An 18,933-nucleotide genomic window follows, 5' to 3' on the forward strand; every position below is an offset into this window, starting at 1 on the left:
ATCCCTGAGTGTTTCAATAAGCCAGGGCAATATTAGCTAGCGGTTTGTCCCAGATAGCATTTAACATGGTAAATACAAAGACTGATAAAATTCATACAAAAGGCGCACCGGATTAAAAGGCGCACTGATGATTTTTGGGCACCTTAAAGTGCGAAAAATACAGTAACCTTGATTTTAAAGGAAGTAAATAAGCAAGTATGCCAAAACTTTCGTTCACATAGTGTATTGGAGTAAATAGCCCTATATTAACAGTAATATATTTAATCTTACAGAAGTTAGAATGTATTTTCTCATTTGATAATGAAACGTTATGTGCACAAAGAAAGGCAATTCTTTGACCCGACTCATCTTGACCTTCTGTGTCTGTCTGTCTTTCTTTCTTTCAGAGAAGACGCTCAGGCTCCCAAGCGCGTCTCCTGGGCCAAGAGTGGCACAGGCTCGGACATCGTCTCTAAAAATGGCACTCTGTCATCCATCAACTCCAGCCCTCACCTCCGAGACACCCACAACCATTACCAGCACCACTACTCCCACTCCCACTCCCACCCCACCTCCGACACGGCCTCCATCATCACCGGCAGCACAGCAGGCTTCCGCCCCCGTCCAGTGGCCTCCACTGCCACCCCTGAGCACACTCTGCCCGGCTACAACACCAACCCCACCCTGCCCCTGCAGCATCCAGCACCCCCCAGCTCCAACGGGGGCTCCCTGCCCAGGACTGAAGCAGCCCAGCCGCAGATGCCCCGCCCGCCTCCCCTCCCGACCGGAGTCAGCATCGCCAACATCTCCCGCATGGGGGGCGTGCCCATCATGGTGCCAGCGCAGAACCAAGCTGGCTCTCTGGTGTAGTTCTAGCTCTAGCCAATCTGGTTTAACAGCACTACAGTGCCCCCTTCTGGACCCCACAGTGGAAAAAAGAAAAGATGGAAAAAGAGACAGTAACTGAATCGTGTCCAGTTTGACCCAACAGGTGGATTCAACACAGTGGGGAGCTGGCTTTTAACTGCCTCTGCCCAAGAATGTGCAGTATGATGTAACTTTCTTTACTGTAATGATGTTTTTTATGTTTTTATACTATATATTAAGAATTTATGCATACATTCATCCAAAAAAAAAAAAACTAACATGTAACATGTAATCTTAATTCTGTTATTTAATACATTTACTATATACACTCGTTGTCAAAGAAATAGTTGCAAAAATAGCTGCATCCAGAAGGAAGTGTCAAAAAATGTTCTGATATAGGCATTACTGAATGTGTAACACAACCTACCAGACAGCTCTTGAGAAGGCAGCAGTATGTGGACGAGCATTGTCCTGTTCGAATAGTGCACCAGAGTATTAGTAGTGTTCAGAGAATTTGGTGCCACTGGTTGCAGGACCTCTATAACATAATGTTTGGCTGTCACTGTGCCTAAAATGAAGACCAAAGGTTATCTGGCATCATACGAAACATCACCGCACACCATGATGACATCAAGCCTTCTAAACATGTTGATTTTGGCACTAGCACTAACCACAGTGTCACCACAACGTGTCATTTACTGGTTGTCAGGCTGTCAAACAGTAATCACACTCGGATGCGGACTAAAACAACCATACCTTGTAGTAAAAATGTGATCCTGTCTTGATCCAACCCAACTATCAATAATACTCCTTCAATTGAGCTAAACAGCTTTTCAGGTGCAGTTTAACCTGATTAATTACCCAGATAATTACTACAGCTATGAACAAATGCTTTTCTCTGCTGCTGCTCCATGCTAAGCTGCTTTCACACGGAACGCTGTATGTGCAGCGCTCACTGCGTATGCGCACGCTGCTCGTTTACCACCACGTTTACTGCGCAGACATCTGCGTTAGTGTTAAAGCAGCTTTACATTGCACATATGCTACACATGCTAATCTGGAACACGGAACCTTCTTGCTGTATTCACTTACCAGAAAGCTCTGACTAATCAGAGTAGACACCAAGCTCACATGGTTTGTTGGGGTGCATTTTGTGCATTTATGTTTTTGCCTATCCGGGTTAGAGAGATGAACGACAGGTGTTTAAAAAAAATGCCCTGAAGTGTCATTCCATTACAGTCTCGCACAGTTACTCATCAACTTTCATTCCTGTTGGTTCATTCCTTCTGGGTGCAACTATTTGTTGTTGTTGACGAGTGTAATTATGGTTTTTTTTTATTATTTAATGAGTACTCCACAAAAGATCCAAGAAAGTCTGATATTGCTGTTACTGAATTTTGTTATAGATAATACATTTTTCACCTTTAGTTTAGAATGAGTGTATTAGAATCATTCTATGAAATGGGTGCCATTTCCACACTTTTCTTTAATCCGCAACATAATTGTCTTTTTTTTTTATTCAGAAATGAGTGCCATATTTGTAGTGAAAATATGATGGCAGTTCTTTTTACATGGGTAGATTGCAATTAACCGTTACTTTTATATTTTATAATATTGACTAACATATGCACAAAATAATACTACGCAAATGTGAACGTTGATCATTTTCTAAGTACTGGAAAAATAGTAAACGTATGTATGTTATTCTTTCTGAGTAAAGAATATGTCATGTTAAAAAAAACTTAAACTTAAAAACAGTTTGTATCACATTTGTGGTTACTACATTTCATGAAACATTGGGGACACAAATAGCCACCATTGCATAGAATGATTCTTCTACTTGTTTTTTGTCGTCATCACTGCAAACGCTGTGCTTTAATAATTTGTTGAATTGAGCATGAGGCCTCATATGCACATTATTTACTTTTTTACTTTTATCTTATGTTTTTATATTCAAATTACATCACTTGTGTGTATATATATAAGTAGTAGTCTTTTCATTGCCTCAACATATATTTGCCTTTAAATGTTCTTTGGCCAAAGTACATAGAAAAAAAATACATATTAGTTTTTAGAAATGTAGCTTTTGTCTTTAAAGTCTTTTTCTACAGAATGTTTAGAATGTAAAAATTCAGCACATCTGAGTAGTAAAGCAGAGATATAGATCCCTATTTTCATTAGAAAACAACAGATGATAGTATTGATGTAAAGTATGATATTATTATGGATGATGAATTATTATAATCTCTACTGTACCTGAAACTGTAAATAAGATATTTATTCTTATTTCATCTCAATAGATGTCTCTTCCCCTGCTTACAGTATGATTTATTAGTTCATGACTTACTTTTATGTTACTTTTATTTAATGATGATGAATTGGATATCAAACCAAAGATTTGCTGTATGGATATATATATATATATATATATATATATATATATATATATATATATATATATATATATATAATATTACTTAATAAATGGTGTATTGTGTAGATTGTGTCCATTTACTTATAACTACATATTTGGACCAGAAAAATAGAACAGAATGTGATTACAGTGTGTTATTAAGTAACAGTACAAGAATACTGTAAGATTCTCATTAATTATATTTGCCCATTTGCAATGTGCTTATTTGATGCCAGAAAACACTTTTTTTATGAAATTTTTCTTTACAAAATGCTGAATTACTCGTTACGTCTATTTTTAAGTGTACTAATTTGTTTTTTTTTTACTATGTGATATTTAATTGCATGAATTTGTTCCCACCTTGTTCTTTTTATTATTGATATTTTTTTGTTCTTTTTTCTGTGAGTTATTAAGTTAAACTCAGAAGTTCGCTCCAGCAGGATACACACTGTCTGTTTTAAAATTTTGAAGTGAATGTTGGACGAGCGCTTATACGAGTACATTCATTACTGTATATGGCCAGCCGTACTGTGTGTTTCAGGCAGAACTCCCAAACAACAGAGCGTGTATTGGCTTTTATTAAAAGTGTTGTGGAGGATCTCAGACTATTATGTATATGGGACATTTGCTGTACATGAAAACAGAAAAAAACACTTTGTATGAATATTTGTAATTAAATGAGAGCTGGTGAGAAAAAGATTGTTGTGATGTTGTCCTAATCAAATCTCCAGAGACTTTAAAAATAACTGCTACTGATGTTACATGATTAAGGGGTTAAGCTCTGGTCTTGAGGGAAATGCATTAATTTTTATTCTTAGCAATGGCGCCATCTATAGGCAAAGCAGCAGAACATAAAAAAAATGATTTGTAAATGTTTTCCATATATATATATATATATATATATATATATATGTATATATGTATATATACACACACACACAGTACAGGCCAAAAGTTTGGACACACCTTCTCTTTTTCAATGCGTTTTCTTTATTTTCATGACTATTTACATTGTAGATTCTCACTGAAAGCATCGAAAACTATGTATGAACACTTGGAGTTTTATGTACTTAACAAAAATAACTGAAAAAATGTTTTATATTCTAGTTTCTTAAAAATAGCCACCCATTGCTCTGATTACTGCTTTGCACACTCTTGGCATCATTCTCTCAATGAGCTTTAAGAGGTGGTCACCTGAAATGGTTTTCAGGTTTGCCTTATCATGGTTAATTAGTGGACTTTTTTTGCTTTATCAATGGCGCTGGGACCATCAGTTGTGTTGTGCAGAGGTCAGGTTACTACACAGCCGACAGCCCTATTGGACAACTGTTAAAATTCATATTATTCAGTCAGTCGGAAAATTGCAAAAACTTTGAATGTGTCCCCAAGTGGAGTAGCAAAAACCATCAAGCGCTACAACGAAGCTGGCACACATGAGGACCGGCACAGGAAAGGAAGACCAAGAGTCACCTCTGCTTCTCAGGACAAGTTCATCAAGTTCACCAGCCTCAGAAATCGCAAGTTAACAGCAGCTCAGGTCAGAGAGCAGTTGAATGCCACTCAGAGTTCTCGCAGAGAAAAAAACGCTTAAAATAGATCACTCTGTGCATAATACATCCATATAATATATGAGTTTCACATTTTGAACTGAATTACTGAAATAAAGTAACTTTTCAATGACAATCTATTTTTTTAAGATGCACAAGTATATATGTTTTCAGTAATAAAACATTTGAGATTGATTTGTGTTGAAGAAATTAAATTTTAAAATTTGTAAAATTAAAAAAATCTAGTAAAATATCTAATTCCAAAATTCCAGAGTGCAGGTACAAAAAAGTGAGTAAAAGTTTTAAAGGCTGAGTGGCAGAAAGAACACTGTGAGGAAATGTCAAATTAAAAAAACGATTAAATAAGATTTTACAAGACAGAGGGAGGAGAATACCCACGTTATACTGTGTTACGTTATACTGTGTCCTGTCTGTGGAAACTACCACAGTGAGCTCCCAATGTACATTCAATGTCATTAATGCCAGTACGTAATGTTAAATAGATTACTAGCTACTAGCTATCAATTTAAGTTCAAATGTACAAATTCAGCATAGTGTATGTAGACTTTTAATACAAATACCCATGCTCAACACTTTTGGCCCTTGCTCCTGGTTTGTTCTAAGACAGAATCAGAGCTACAGCCCCATAACAAACTTAGCTAGAACTAAGGACATAGATGAATAGATATAATATATATTACAGACAGTGTTGGGAAGTAACGGATTACATGTAACGGCGTTACGTAATCAGACTACAAATTATAAGTAACTGTAGTCCGTTACATCTACTGCTTCAGTAAGTGGTAATCAGATTACAGTTACTCTGCTAAAATAAATGGATTACATTGCGGTACTTTCCTATTTTTGCTCTTCCAATCCAACACTGGCAAAACGCAAATAACATTTTGCGGTGAAATCGCTCTGATATGACAGGGAATTGTCTGCCCCTCCTCCCGTCTCGCTGCACACACACACAGGGAGGAGGGGCAGACAGCGGCTCCGCACACACAACGAGACGACATTAACTGACATTTTGGTCAACGAATAAAAACGAGACGAAAATGTTTGGCAGGGACGAAATCCAATCAGAACTGATTTAGTTCTGTGAAAGGTAGGGACCAGTTAGGAAGAGATCCAATCACTGCTACTTTAGCGAAGGTGGAGAGGCGGGATAAGTGGGGTACTCATCCAATCAGTACCCTCCTCTCCTGCAGTAGCGCCGCGCGCTCAGTTACAAACCCGGGTATTAACCTGTGGTTGCGGAGCTCGACTGGAAGTTAACTCGACAGTGTTCAGCAGGGAGAGAGAGAGAGGGGCGATATATTTCTCCTTTAGATAGCTTACAGTTGTTGTTACATTGTTTGGTTTTAAATGGTTTTATCATCAATTTATAGAAGTGTTTTATAAAATTGTTTGATGAAATGGTTTCATAAGTATTTTTATAGAGTGATTGAAAAGGATGTTTTATTTGTTTATCTATTTGTTAACCGGAAAGAAAAATAAAAGAATAATATGCAATATGTGGTCCCTACATTCATTCAGGCTTAAAAAAATGACAATATTTTAAGTAATCCAAAGTAATCAGATTACGTTACTTACTTGAAGTAATGTAACTGATTACGTTACAAATTACATTTTGAGTGATGTAATCAGTAATCTGTAAGGGATTACATTTTAAAAGTAACCTTCCCAACACTGATTACAGATATAATAATGTATAAGTATGAAAGTACACTCTAAAAAACAGAGGTACGATATGAGTACTTTTTTGTACTCAAAGGTACACTCTTCATAATTGTACCCTCCAAGGTACAATACTGGTCTTTACAGGGTCAGATTTGTTCCCTCTGAAGTACAAAGTAATTTTTAACAGCAATAAGTACAAATTTGTACCATTTAACCAAACAAAAGGTACATTCAGTATTCTGTATCACTGTACTAATTAACAATATATATTTTAATTGCACATTTTTTATTTGAAAGCCAGTCAATTTTGCATCATCAAGTTTTTGAGCCATATTTAGTTGATGATAATGTTTATAATCTTTATAATCTTTACTGGCACAAAAACCATGGGTACAAAAAAGGACTTTCACTGAAAGGTACTTTTTTGTACCTCAATATAAGGTACAGCCCCAGCGACAAGCTTTGTACTCTTTTAAGTACAAATCTGTACTTACTTTTCTTAGAGTGTAGTAGGAATTTACATTTTGTTTTACATTGTAGCACGTTAAAGCATACCATTTAATCTTTCACAAATTCCATCCAACCACACAAGTCAATTTTTTTTATGCTCAGAATACTACACAGATGCTGTAAAAACCTAAACCCAATTTGAAATATTTCTACTTGATATGGATGAAATGTACCTGTAGCTTTAGTTAGCAAACCTAATAATCTTTAACACACAATTTCTCGTAGCGGTGAAACAAAAGGACCCTGTGGCCACACCTTAATGGCTACGATTAAATTAACTCGTTCCCACGCCTCACTAAGTCGTGGCCATGCCCATGCCTTAATTATCTAATTTCCACACTTTATTTATCTCATTACCAGGTTCTTGTTCCCACACCTTAATTTTTTTCCATGTCTTAGGGCATTGTACGACCCGCGGGCCACAATCGGCCCTGACTTTTTCTGACCGGCCCGCGTAAGACTGTTGGTAAAGGGAAAAAATTAAAGCTTGTGCGCGAGTCTAAACGATTGTATTACGTGTATTACGATTGTAATACACCGTTTAGACTCGCGCACAAGCTTTAATTTTTTCCCTTTACCAACAGTCTTACGGTAGCAGCGTGCACGGCGGAGCTGGAGGAGCGGAGGCTGGCACTTCTCGTGCACAGATTGAAATCGAACAGAAACTAGTTTTACAGCTAATTAAACATAATTTAAGCAGGCATACCAAAAAGACAGCAACCTATCTGTGGAACAGTGTAACATTTTAGAAATGTTTGTCCTATAAAATAAGAATATCAAATGATACCACTTACATTTCGAAGAACATTGTTAATTGTATTCATTATGTATGTTTAAAGTAAAAATACTGAAAAATAAGACAAGAGTTTGCAGTCCTATAAAACTTGAAAAACTTGAAATTCTCTTTCTCGTGTATTCAAGAGATATGTTTCAAGTGATATTACTGTATCATTTTGGAGTAATGGGATACTAAAAGTATATATAGACAACTCTATATTAAGTTGTTTATTAAACAGATTTGATCACTTGTGTGCTGTCCTTCGCATTTTCAAACCAGATATTTAGCATGACTTTAATGCACGGGCTTAATTTCTTTCACTGAGCACAACAAGATTATTATTGATTTAGAACAGACATACAAATGCATTTATTTCAATTTTTTGTATAAGGTTAAGTGGTGCTGGTCTTTTGGAAAACATTATTTTTTGTGTAAAGTTGTTTAGGGTTATTATAAATGCTGTATAGGCCTACAGTATATATGTTCTGGGCAGAACTGAGCTAAATATATTAGTCTGGCCCTCTAAAACCGTTGCAACTTCTTATGTGGCCCATCGGAAAAATGAATTGCCCAGTCCTGCCTTAGGGGCTCTGTAGCTATGTTCCAGTGGTGTCTGGTGGACAAAACTAGTCTAACCAAAGAAACCTTTAAACTCAATGATCGTACTGAGAAACTGTTTTTTTTCTCCACACTGGATTTAATAAAGGTGGATATTACTAAAACTAAAAACAAACAGAGTTAAAATAAAAACAGCTGCGTGACTTTTTTGGTTGAGACCCACTGACAGCTGAAGACTTTTATTTTGGAAAAAGTACTTCCTGTGGCCTTCGTAGGCAGACTCGGAGCGTCTCCGCTTTCACGGCGTTTGTTTGAGAGAATCAGATCTTGAGCTGCTGCAGCTGCTGGTGTTGTTAGTGAATTAAAGCGGACTGCGGTGTTGGTTATTATACAGTGATGCTGGTGCAGTGAGAGGAGCAGGGCGGCGGTGTGTGTGTATGAGAGAGAGAGAGCGGGGGTCTAGATGTGGATCTGGATCAGGTGTTAGTTTAGTGGAGAATACAAAAGGTCCTCAGTTCCTAACGGCGCCGGAATGAGCTTCTTCAGCTTCGGCCAGACCGCCGAAATAGACATAGTTCTGAATGACGCCGAAACTCGGAAGAAGGTAGAGCATAAGACGGAGGATGGAAAAAAGGACAAGTATTTTCTGTTTTATGACGGAGAGACCGTCGCTGGGAAAGTCAACATAACGCTGAAGACTCCGGGGAAAAGACTGGAACATCAGGGAATCAAAATCGAGTTTATCGGACAGATCGGTGAGTATCGATAACGCACTGATCTGATCACACACACTGTGTTATAGTTTAACAGCGCTGCGTTCACACTGCAGCAACAGAACCGGTTCAGAACCGAACGATAACCAACGATAACACTAAACTGGCCTGTGTTTATTTTGGTGATGACTAGAGCAGGACCCGCTGCCTGATTTGACTTCATGCTTCATTAATGTGTGTAGGAGGAATTAAACTGATTTAATTCATTTTAACGATGGCAGGACCGTTTCTGCTTCAGTCTCGTGACACTTGTGACATCCTGAAAATGAGAGAGAGAGAGAGAGAGCGAGCGAGCGAGCATAGAGAGAGAGCGAGCGGCGCTTTACCAGCTGCCCTTTAGCCCTGCAGCACGTGACGAGAGCGCGCTTCCCTGGGAACACTTCATTCATATACAGCTCTGCAAAAAAATAAGACATACTTTAAAATGATGAGTTTCTTTTATTTTACGTAAAAACCTCTGGAATATAGTCAAGAGGATGAAGGATGATCACAAGCCATCAAACCAAGCTCCAAAAGCAGCATGTAAGACTGGTGGAGGAGAACATCATGCCAAGATGCATGAAAACTGTAATAAAAAAAAACAGGATTATTCCACCAAATATTGGTTTCTGAACTCATAAAACCTTATGAATATGAGCTTGTTTTCTTTGCATTATTTTGATCTGCATTTTTTTTTGTTATTTCAGCGTAGGGGTGTGCCATATCGTATCGTACATGATAATATCGCCAAAAAATGTAAATATCGTGAACGATATTATACCCTGAATTATCGTGCCATATTACCCACCCCTAGCAAAAGAAAATATCCCACTGTTCTAATTACCCATGATATATCTACTAGAGACAGATTATATCTGTCCAGTATCATCTATTTTACTTTAATCCTGGATATTTGTAGATATTTGGAGTGCATTATTAGTATCATGACATTCTGGATCATTGACTTCTGTTACAAATCTGATAAAATTATTTTTTTAAATATCTCAGTTAGGCATATATCATATTGCAAGCAATAATACAATTCAAAATAACGTAAATAATAATTGTCATATCGCCAAAAGTATCGTTATCGTTAAAATATTGTGATATTATTTTAGTCATATCGCCCAGTCCTATTACTTCTGAGTTTTCTATATTTTATCAAAGTAGAAAAACAGAACTATAATGATATGCATCGTCATTATTGTGCATTGTCAAAATATTTCCAAATATTTCTAGATTGCTTGAATATCTGCATGAGAGAGGGAGAGAGATGCAAGCTATTATGGCCTTCATAATTTACCTTGATCCATTTAATAAAAAAAAACAAAAAAACAAACAACAACATTTTTTTCTCGTTTCATATTGTCTGTTTTCAGAGCTGTACTATGACAGAGGAAACCACCATGAGTTTGTGTCTCTGGTGAAAGATCTGGCTCGGCCAGGTGAGATGACCCAATCGCAGACTTTTGACTTTGAGTTCACACATGTGGAGAAGCCGTACGAGTCTTACACGGGCCAGAATGTCAAACTCCGGTAAGACATGTGCTCATAGTTTAATAAAAAAGGTTTAGTCAAATTGAAGTGAAGCACAGCAGACTTTAAAAAACCTTATTACATTTATTTGTTATATTATTTGTAAATGTCATTAAGTCTTTCATCTCATTTCTGACTATTGTACTCATGTGATGTTTCATCTGAACTGTATTTGTTTACTTCAAGCTATTTTCTACGAGCGACCGTCAGCAGAAGGCTGAATGACCTCAGCAAAGAGATGGACATTGTTGTGCACACGCTCAGCACGTATCCAGAGCTGAACTCTTCTATTAAGATGGAAGTGGGAATTGAGGACTGCCTGCACATCGAGTTTGAGTACAATAAGTCTAAGTAGGTTTAACACGTGTCAATTACATTGCTTATTATGTTAAGCACTTTTCACATTTAAGTAGTTTAATATATATATATATATATATATATATATATATATATATATATATATGCATGTTCTTTTATCTTCTTTTCTCCCTCAGGTATCATCTGAAGGATGTGATAGTAGGCAAGATCTATTTTCTTCTGGTGCGGATTAAAATCAAGCACATGGAGATAGACATCATTAAGAGGGAGACGACAGGGACTGGGCCCAATGTTTATCACGAAAATGACACCATTGCTAAGTACGAAATTATGGATGGAGCTCCGGTCAGAGGTACAGTGAATGATTTTTAAATACTGTATGCTATGAATAAGCTTACATTTGTGGGCATTTTCCAAGATAAGGCTTAAGACTAATCTTGGTCTTGAATGGAGACTTTTAATTGAAAAGAAAAAAATAGTCTATGACTAGGCTTAATTCCTGTCTGGGAAACTGTTCCTTAATGTTTTTGTTACAATTCACTCTCTTATGTGTATTAAGCTCCACAATGCAGTTCTGTAGCATTTTTAATGTTGTTGGTTATAAAAAAAAATTGAACATTTAATGTTGAGAGATGATTCAAGGCACATTACAGAAGCCCTGCACAACAAGTCAGATTATTGTTTTCATTACTAAAATAAGTTTTATGATCAGTTAATTTTATCTCATCTTAACTCTTAAGTCTTCAGTGCCACAGCACAGCAAACACAATTATCTGGAGCTTTTTCTTAGCGTTATGTGTTCCTGTGTGCAGGGGAATCAATCCCGATCCGCCTTTTCTTGGCTGGCTATGAGATGACTCCTACCATGAGAGACATTAATAAGAAGTTCTCTGTTCGCTATTACCTCAACCTAGTGCTCATTGATGAAGAGGAGAGACGTTACTTCAAACAGCAGGTACATGTCTGTTTTCATTGTTTCAAATTTAGTTTCTGTTCTCAAGTATAAATGAAAGGTTTGATCAGCCATGTATCGGTATCGGACAATTTTTCAGGCCTAATATGTGAAAGATGAGATGATCCACCTTTTGCAAGCATAGTTTTAAGTCACAAGACTCTGCAAATCCTCATTTAACCTTAAGATGGTGATAGAGACCTAACTGATGGCAGCAGAACTCTGTTAATCCAGTGTGGAAATCGACTTAAACTGCTGATAAAATGCTAACACATTTTTTAAAACCATATCTGACTCAAACATGCATATTTGTAACAGTAACTCGTAGAGGAAGCAGAGTAAAGGGGTTTAACACCTCTGACCAGAAACCCCTCTCGAGAGTTCATCACTCAGCCCAGTACATTGAGTATCAGTAGAGCTATCAAACACAGAGCTCAAAAACACGTTAACTGTTGTTGATTACAAAAAAGGATATTTCGTATTGAGAAATGAAATGAATGTGTTTGATTGCTTAAAAGTACTTATAACGTTTTCTCTATTTTTCTGTGTTGGACACATTGGAAAAATTACTTACTGTTTTCTTATAAAAAACTAAGCCGTAGGTAGCGTTAGTTTAATAATGAGAGTTCAGTAGATGAAAGCAAGCCATAAAACCTTAAAAAAAATAGTGATGGTGATAGTCATAGTGATTTCAAGGAGAATATAGTGTTGTTGATGCTGGAGAGCAGCACATCACCTGCAACATAGCCACACAGGCCACTTTTTCCTGTGCACTGATGACCATAACTGTCTTGATCTTGCAGGAGATCACGTTATGGAGGAAGGGTGACATTGTGAGGAAGAGCATGTCTCATCAAGCTGCCATCGCCTCCCAGCGGTTTGAAGGATCAGCTACTGCAGAGAAAGCCCTCGCCCAGGCCAAGGAGGACAGCAACTGAACCCAACCACATCATCTCGTTCTCAACAGCTGACAGCAGAGAGAAGCCTGTGTGTATGTGACTGTGTGTGTGAGTGTAAACTGATGAGCCAAAGCATTAAGACAACTCACAGTTGCCACCATAAATCCAGGACATTGAACAGGTAAAAGGACTTGTTTTTTGCACACATAATTGGCTCTTGCGTTTAATGTAGGTGCTTGATGTGATGCCATATGTGTTATGAGATTTTACTGTGCCACAGTAGCCTTTCTGTTGGTTTGATCTAGGAAAGTTAGCCTTTGGTTCCCTCGCACATAAATTAGACTCCCACATGCCAATGCCTGACCATTTCAGACTGCATGTTAACTACGAGAACCAGCTTTTCAGTTGCTATCTGAGGCTGGCAGGATAAAGTCTGGTTATATGTGGTACAACTAATAAAGATATTTTGATTCGCAATATGGATCATCCAAGTATCATTCTACATAAAAGTTCTTAATGTTTTGGCTCATCAGTGTATGTGTGGGTTTGCATGCACGAATGTGTGTCTGTGTTTGTGAGAGAGCAGATGATGTATGTATATGGACGTGCAGCTATGGCATGATGATCTTCACCATTCCTGAACGTAGGATTTTGTAAGCAGAAAGCTCTAAAAGTAGCTTTTAAAAAGGGATACAAAAAGGCAAGTTGTTAATTGTTAATTCCTTATTAACGATAAATGTATCTCATCTGCCAATATATTCTCAATTAATTCCATTTTAATTGAATTCCACTTGTGCAGTCAATTGAAAAACCAACTACAGTTTAACCTCTGTTTCATAGTAAAACAGTTTTTTTTTTGTTTACTTTTTTTTTAAAGATATTTTGATATTCTGTTTTTACAGCTGTTTAGTTACTGTAAAGTTATGAACTAGCTTTTAACTACTGCATTTCAATTCCTTTTTTGTCATTTTCTTTCTTTTTTCAGAAAGTTACTTCTGACTACTTTTATGCATTCCAGTACATGCCTTCTTCCTTTGAATTTGCTGCCATTTCCATTTCTTGTCAAAGCACTTTGGGGTTTTAACCTTATTTTAAGGAGGATGCTGCTTGCAGGTTTAATGTAGCAGTGAGCAGGACCAAACTATTGATTCAATTGTGACTTTTCTAACTCAGTCGATCACACTTTGAGTTCAGTATTAAAACTTCGGCTGATGGGTTCATATTCATGTTCACGTTCTAAGGGCGTTTGACTGAGAAATGCCATTTCTCGGGCCTGTTCTGTAGGCATGCCTCATCCTCATTCAGTGTTTCTTATTGTTCTGTAAATGTGATGCCACAGTTTCTTTAATAGAAACTGTGGCTTTAATAGAATCATGTCTTAATTCTTGTGCCTAATCGTTGACTACCAATTTTTCACCTTCTCTAGTACTGGAGATCTTTTTCTGTCTGCCTCATGAAATCCTAACCGTTAACTAACTCTCATGGAATTTGCTATTTAATAGAGGTGTTTGACTGTAACAGCTTTAAATGATGTGTGAGCTCTTAGTCATTGGAAAAGCTTCTGAAATTTCAGTGTTCACCACAGTGTAGCATAATTTGTGAAACCCAAACCCTTAAAAACAAAGGTTCCTAAATGGATCTTGGCTTAGATGTACAATTCTAAAAAAAAAATAATAATAATCGTGTGGAGCTTCTTAACATCATAGACATTACGAAAAGTGTTTACTTATTTACAGAAACGTTTTGAAAAATTTCACAGAAAGTTATTTTAGGTCAGTGCCTCTTAAACTGGTCGATTTTAGCTCCAATCCAGCTTGTACAATGCTTAATTTAGAGATCCTTGAGGTCTATTCTGAGAACCATTGCTTATAAGAAAACAAAAGCAATCATCTTCAAACCAGTTCTGTGATATTTCTCGAATGAACCTATTTTGTGACCTTTATTTTAAAGAGTGCACTTGATGAAAACAATGAAATGTTTGTGTTTCATGGTTGGTTTGGTTAAGAATTTGGCCCTCTGATAGCTTCCTCTCAGCAGAGTACTGGAACTATTATCTTCTGGCTTTCAAAATCATTGTTTGATGTGTAAAGCTTTGAGGGAGTTTTGTGTTTACTCTCAGCGCAGTTAGGACATCTTATCTGTTTTGGTTCTGACAGTAGTTTCTTGATGACAGTCCTTTTTTGCCGTCCTTTCTGTTGGTCTCCAGAAAAAGGCTTATGGTATGTGTGCATGTTCAGATAAATGGGGCGCTCATGGTCTGGTAGATGAAAATTTCTCTTAATTTCAGTCATTTCTTTAAAGTGTCTTCAGTACCACTAATTTAGAGTTAAGACGAGTAGGTGCTGATGAGAAATAATAGAAACACTAGGTAGGTTAGCCTCAGTGCACTAATTGGCTATCTAAGCACTTTTTACAAAGCGTAACGTGAATTTTGAATTTTTTCAATAATTGGTTTGTCTAAACAAAAATTCAGATTTTTTTTTTACGAGAACAGTGGTGTTCTGACTTGTTTTTGCTGCTAGCTTGTAGCTGCTAGCATGTAGCTGCTAGCTTGGTGACTAACAATATAGCAAGGTAATAAAGTTGTTACCCTGTCATTTATGAGAGATTGAATTGATTTGCATTTACAACCCAGTTTAAACATTAGAAATCGATTATTTTGTGTATTTGCAAAAGAAAAGAAACTTATTTCAACAGCAAAATATGGCCAGAGGTAAACTTGCCCTTGATGTGGTTAGCCTCAGTGAGCTAATTAGCTAACTAGCTAATAACTCTGCTTCTTATAAGCTAGTTGTTGCTGCTAGTTCGTAGTTGTTAGCTTGGTGACAACTTTATATGAAACGTTTTTATGAGAGCTTTATGACAAATGACAATTTAAATTAATGTTGGGTTTATAAGGTAATTACATAGATATTGATTTTATATCTGTGCTATTTGCACAGAAGCTCATGTGCCCTTTGCTTTTAAGCCTTATTGAGTTAATTAGCAAACCAAAATTTTTTTTCCAGTCTAAACACAGATCTGTTTTGTCAGTAATTGGTTATGGACTGAAAAAAAAAAAAAAAAACTCTGACTGTGTTTTAAATGAGAACTGTAAGAAATGCTAGCTTGTAGACTTACGATGTAGCAAAGTAATTAATTTGTCATTTAGATTTGTCAGTCATTTAGATTGAATATAGAGATTAAAAATTACAAATAAATTATTTTTTTACTTAAAAAGGAAAAGATGTTTATTTCAACTGCAAAATGTGGCCATGGGTATACAATGGTTTGGTTGTCTCAGTAAGCTAATCAGCTAACTAGCTAAATATTTTTTCCTCAGTCAACGAGTCATAACTCGTTTGTTATAAGCTAGTTGTTGCTTCCAATTTATAGTTGTTAGCTTGCTTTATATGAAGAGATTTTATGAGCATTTTATGAGAGTTAGTTTGCAGATAAAATTCAGTTTAAATATGACACATTACAAATTAATTAATTTGTGGGTTTAGAAACGTAAATAATATTGATTTTAATAGCAATATGTGCAAAGTATGGAAGCCCATTCCTGCCACCCAAAAAAGAAAAATAATCCAGCAATTTTTTTTATTATTATTATTAAGTAACTGCTATCTCAATATTTTGAGATACTAAGTCAATATTTTGAGATACTATGAGATAGTTTCTCAAAATGTTAAGATAGTATCTCAAAATATTGAGATAGCAGTTTACTTAATAATAATAAACAATTTCTTTTCTGGATTATTTTTATTTTTTAGGTGGCGGGAATGGGCTTCCATAGCAAAGAACTTTTGCATATAAGTGTTTTCCCCCAAACTCAATACAGATAAATTGTCAGTAGCTGGTTTTGGACTGACAGGAAAAAAAACTGACTGGGTTTTAAATGAGAACTGTAACAAACCGGCCGTTATTTGTTGTTGTTGCTGCTATCTTTTGTTTTTTTCTTTTTTTGGGGGCTATTTTGCTAACTAACCACCAAGCAGAATTGTAGCTGTGATCTTGCTAAATGAAATTTAGCAAAGAAACCAATCGTGAGAGATTGAACATTTTTCAGATCCAGCCCATTTGACAATTTGCATATTAGAGAGTATTTTAGACACTCCCATGTTGAAGTCACAGAAGACATGTTAAAAACACTACTGAAATGAAAGATTACTCCAGGAGGGCTTGCCTGGCCAAAACTTTCAACCAAACATCATAAAAACCAGTGTGTTGAGTTTTTTTTTTTTTTTTTTTTTTTGTGGAGACCATAATCAAGACCATTCTTATGTACATGTTCCAGGTGAACAAAGTTTGTCTTTTTCAGAAAGCAAGGAGAAAATGTATTTTATTTGCTTGCAGTAGGATCCAGTTCCTAACACCCTAATCATTTATTATTGTGTGGAATAAATAGTGCTTTGAACAGCATTAGACAAACAACTATACTTCTATATTAATATAATGTATGTACAAATTTATTTACAGATATGAAAGTATATATGATTTTAAAATAAAGTCTTTAGAAATTGCTTATGAGCTTTAAGGTACTTGCAAAATTAGTGAAAAGGGAATAAAAAAAATCTTGTAGTTTGCTAGATGCTAATATGAAGTGTGCAGTACACAAACACTCCAACAGTGCTGTCACTGCTTGTATTCTGTGTTCTGTAAATGAAAATGTGTTTTTACTTGGATTGCCCTGATTAAAACAGCCCTCTGACATTTTCATCTTTTGTGTTTGTGAAATGCTTATTTTGCACTACATGTCTTTATGTGTCTCTTTGTGAGTTGTCTGAATGTACACTGAGGCAGACAAATAGATATTTCTGTCATTGCCTTAATTAAAAAATGTGTGTTTATGGTATCCAGATTCTTTATCCAATTTCTTTTGGTCAAAAAGCCTCAGTGTGACCTTTAATAGATAGCTAAGCATGATTTAGTATATTTCACTTGAACTTTTGTACAACTGAGACACAAAACCTCTTTTCAAATACCTAAAGATGCTTATAAAACAATATAATTTATAACTTATCAAATTTACAGTGCCTATTTTATTACTTTTATATAGTGTCCAAAACAGCAACTTTACAGCAGATAGATAAAACTAACTTACCCTTTGATAGAAGTCAGATATAAAAAGAGTTTATATCAGGTAATTTTGGAGAATTTCCATTGGTCCATTCATCAATAAATTTTGACACAGTGTAAGGAACATTTATGTAGTAAACCAAAAATCAACAAAAATGGAGATACCCGATGATTTGGAATCATGTTCAATATATTTTATTTCTTTTTTTTTTTGTACAAGAATTTACAAACTTGCATAGAAACACCCTGGCACCACCCCTCACCTATCAACCCCCACCAGAGCTCTACCCACTACATTAGTTGAAGATCTAACATTTGGTATTCAGGTTTTATGAGCACCATGCTTCGTCTGAGGGAGGGATCTGTACCCACTGTCCGTGGCAAGTCAGCGAATGAGTGAGATGGAAGTACTTTTAAATCATTTTTGAATATTTTTTACTTCTATTGCAGTTAAACATGAACTAGCTTGTTCGTGTTTTGCCTTTTAGCAAAAGCTAAAACTAATGTGTGGTAAATGCTCCGCATAAACATGGGACAAGGCCAGCAACAACTTATTTGTATAAGAGCCCTTAAACGACTCGTTCTGAAAGAGTGATTTTGTGCAAAAACACTTCATAAACATTTTTATAGGCCTTAGACGTATAATAACGTGTGTAAGAAGAACTATAATATTTAAATGACCTGTCAGTTGGAATTATTAAAAAAGAAATTCTGTTAAAGAGCTATAGCACTAAATTGCAGTCTGTAGCACATCTTTTAGCACAACTTACCCCTTTCTTTCTGAAATATGTTATAATGACCACTAGATGGCAGACCTACTCTTATGTTCAACTGACTGTATTAATGGAATATATAAATATATATATATTTATATTTAGATGTATGTTCTATTCTGTCATATATTATTGTGTAATAATGAAAATAAATACGCAGTAATGGTTACAGTTAACCTGAGAGGTGGTAGAGAGGTGGTTTATATCTTCAAAGGTTGAACTATTAACTACATATGAACAAAATATGAATATGATATGAATCTTCATAGATTTATGACTTTAGAAGCTATATGCACTGATCAAT

General features: G+C 36.0%; 2 protein-coding genes across 2 annotated transcripts in view; both read left to right on the top strand.

Annotated features, from left to right (window-relative positions):
* The window catches only part of esama (endothelial cell adhesion molecule a), a 74,003-nt gene extending 70,047 nt beyond the window's left edge, over positions 1-3,956 (top strand). Inside the window, exon 7 of the mRNA XM_007231119.4 lies at positions 387-3,956. Coding sequence (XP_007231181.3) covers positions 387-849 — 463 coding nt within the window. The 3' untranslated portion in view covers positions 850-3,956. The remainder of the gene's footprint in view (positions 1-386) is intronic.
* Positions 3,957-8,599: 4,643 nt separating this feature from the next.
* vps26bl (vacuolar protein sorting 26 homolog B, like) lies at positions 8,600-17,496 on the top strand. The gene is made up of 6 exons (XM_049468890.1): positions 8,600-9,093; positions 10,470-10,626; positions 10,813-10,977; positions 11,121-11,296; positions 11,757-11,899; positions 12,700-17,496. The coding sequence occupies exons 1-6, from the start codon at positions 8,871-8,873 to the stop codon at positions 12,832-12,834; spliced, it is 999 nt and encodes a 332-aa protein (XP_049324847.1). The 5' UTR covers positions 8,600-8,870; the 3' UTR covers positions 12,835-17,496.
* The last annotated feature ends 1,437 nt before the right edge of the window (positions 17,497-18,933 follow it).

This window comes from Astyanax mexicanus, chromosome 20 (genome assembly GCF_023375975.1).
Source record: "Astyanax mexicanus isolate ESR-SI-001 chromosome 20, AstMex3_surface, whole genome shotgun sequence".
Lineage (NCBI taxonomy): Eukaryota > Metazoa > Chordata > Actinopteri > Characiformes > Acestrorhamphidae > Astyanax > Astyanax mexicanus.

Bases quoted from the DNA above. Each gene is read 5' to 3' on its own strand.
- vps26bl (XM_049468890.1), top strand. From the start codon at position 8,871: ATGAGCTTCTTCAGCTTCGGCCAGACCGCCGAAATAGACATAGTTCTG. The intron at 10,978-11,120 runs GTAGGTTTAACA...TTTCTCCCTCAG, and splicing joins TTTGAGTACAATAAGTCTAA to GTATCATCTGAAGGATGTGA. The intron at 11,297-11,756 runs GTACAGTGAATG...TCCTGTGTGCAG, and splicing joins GGATGGAGCTCCGGTCAGAG to GGGAATCAATCCCGATCCGC.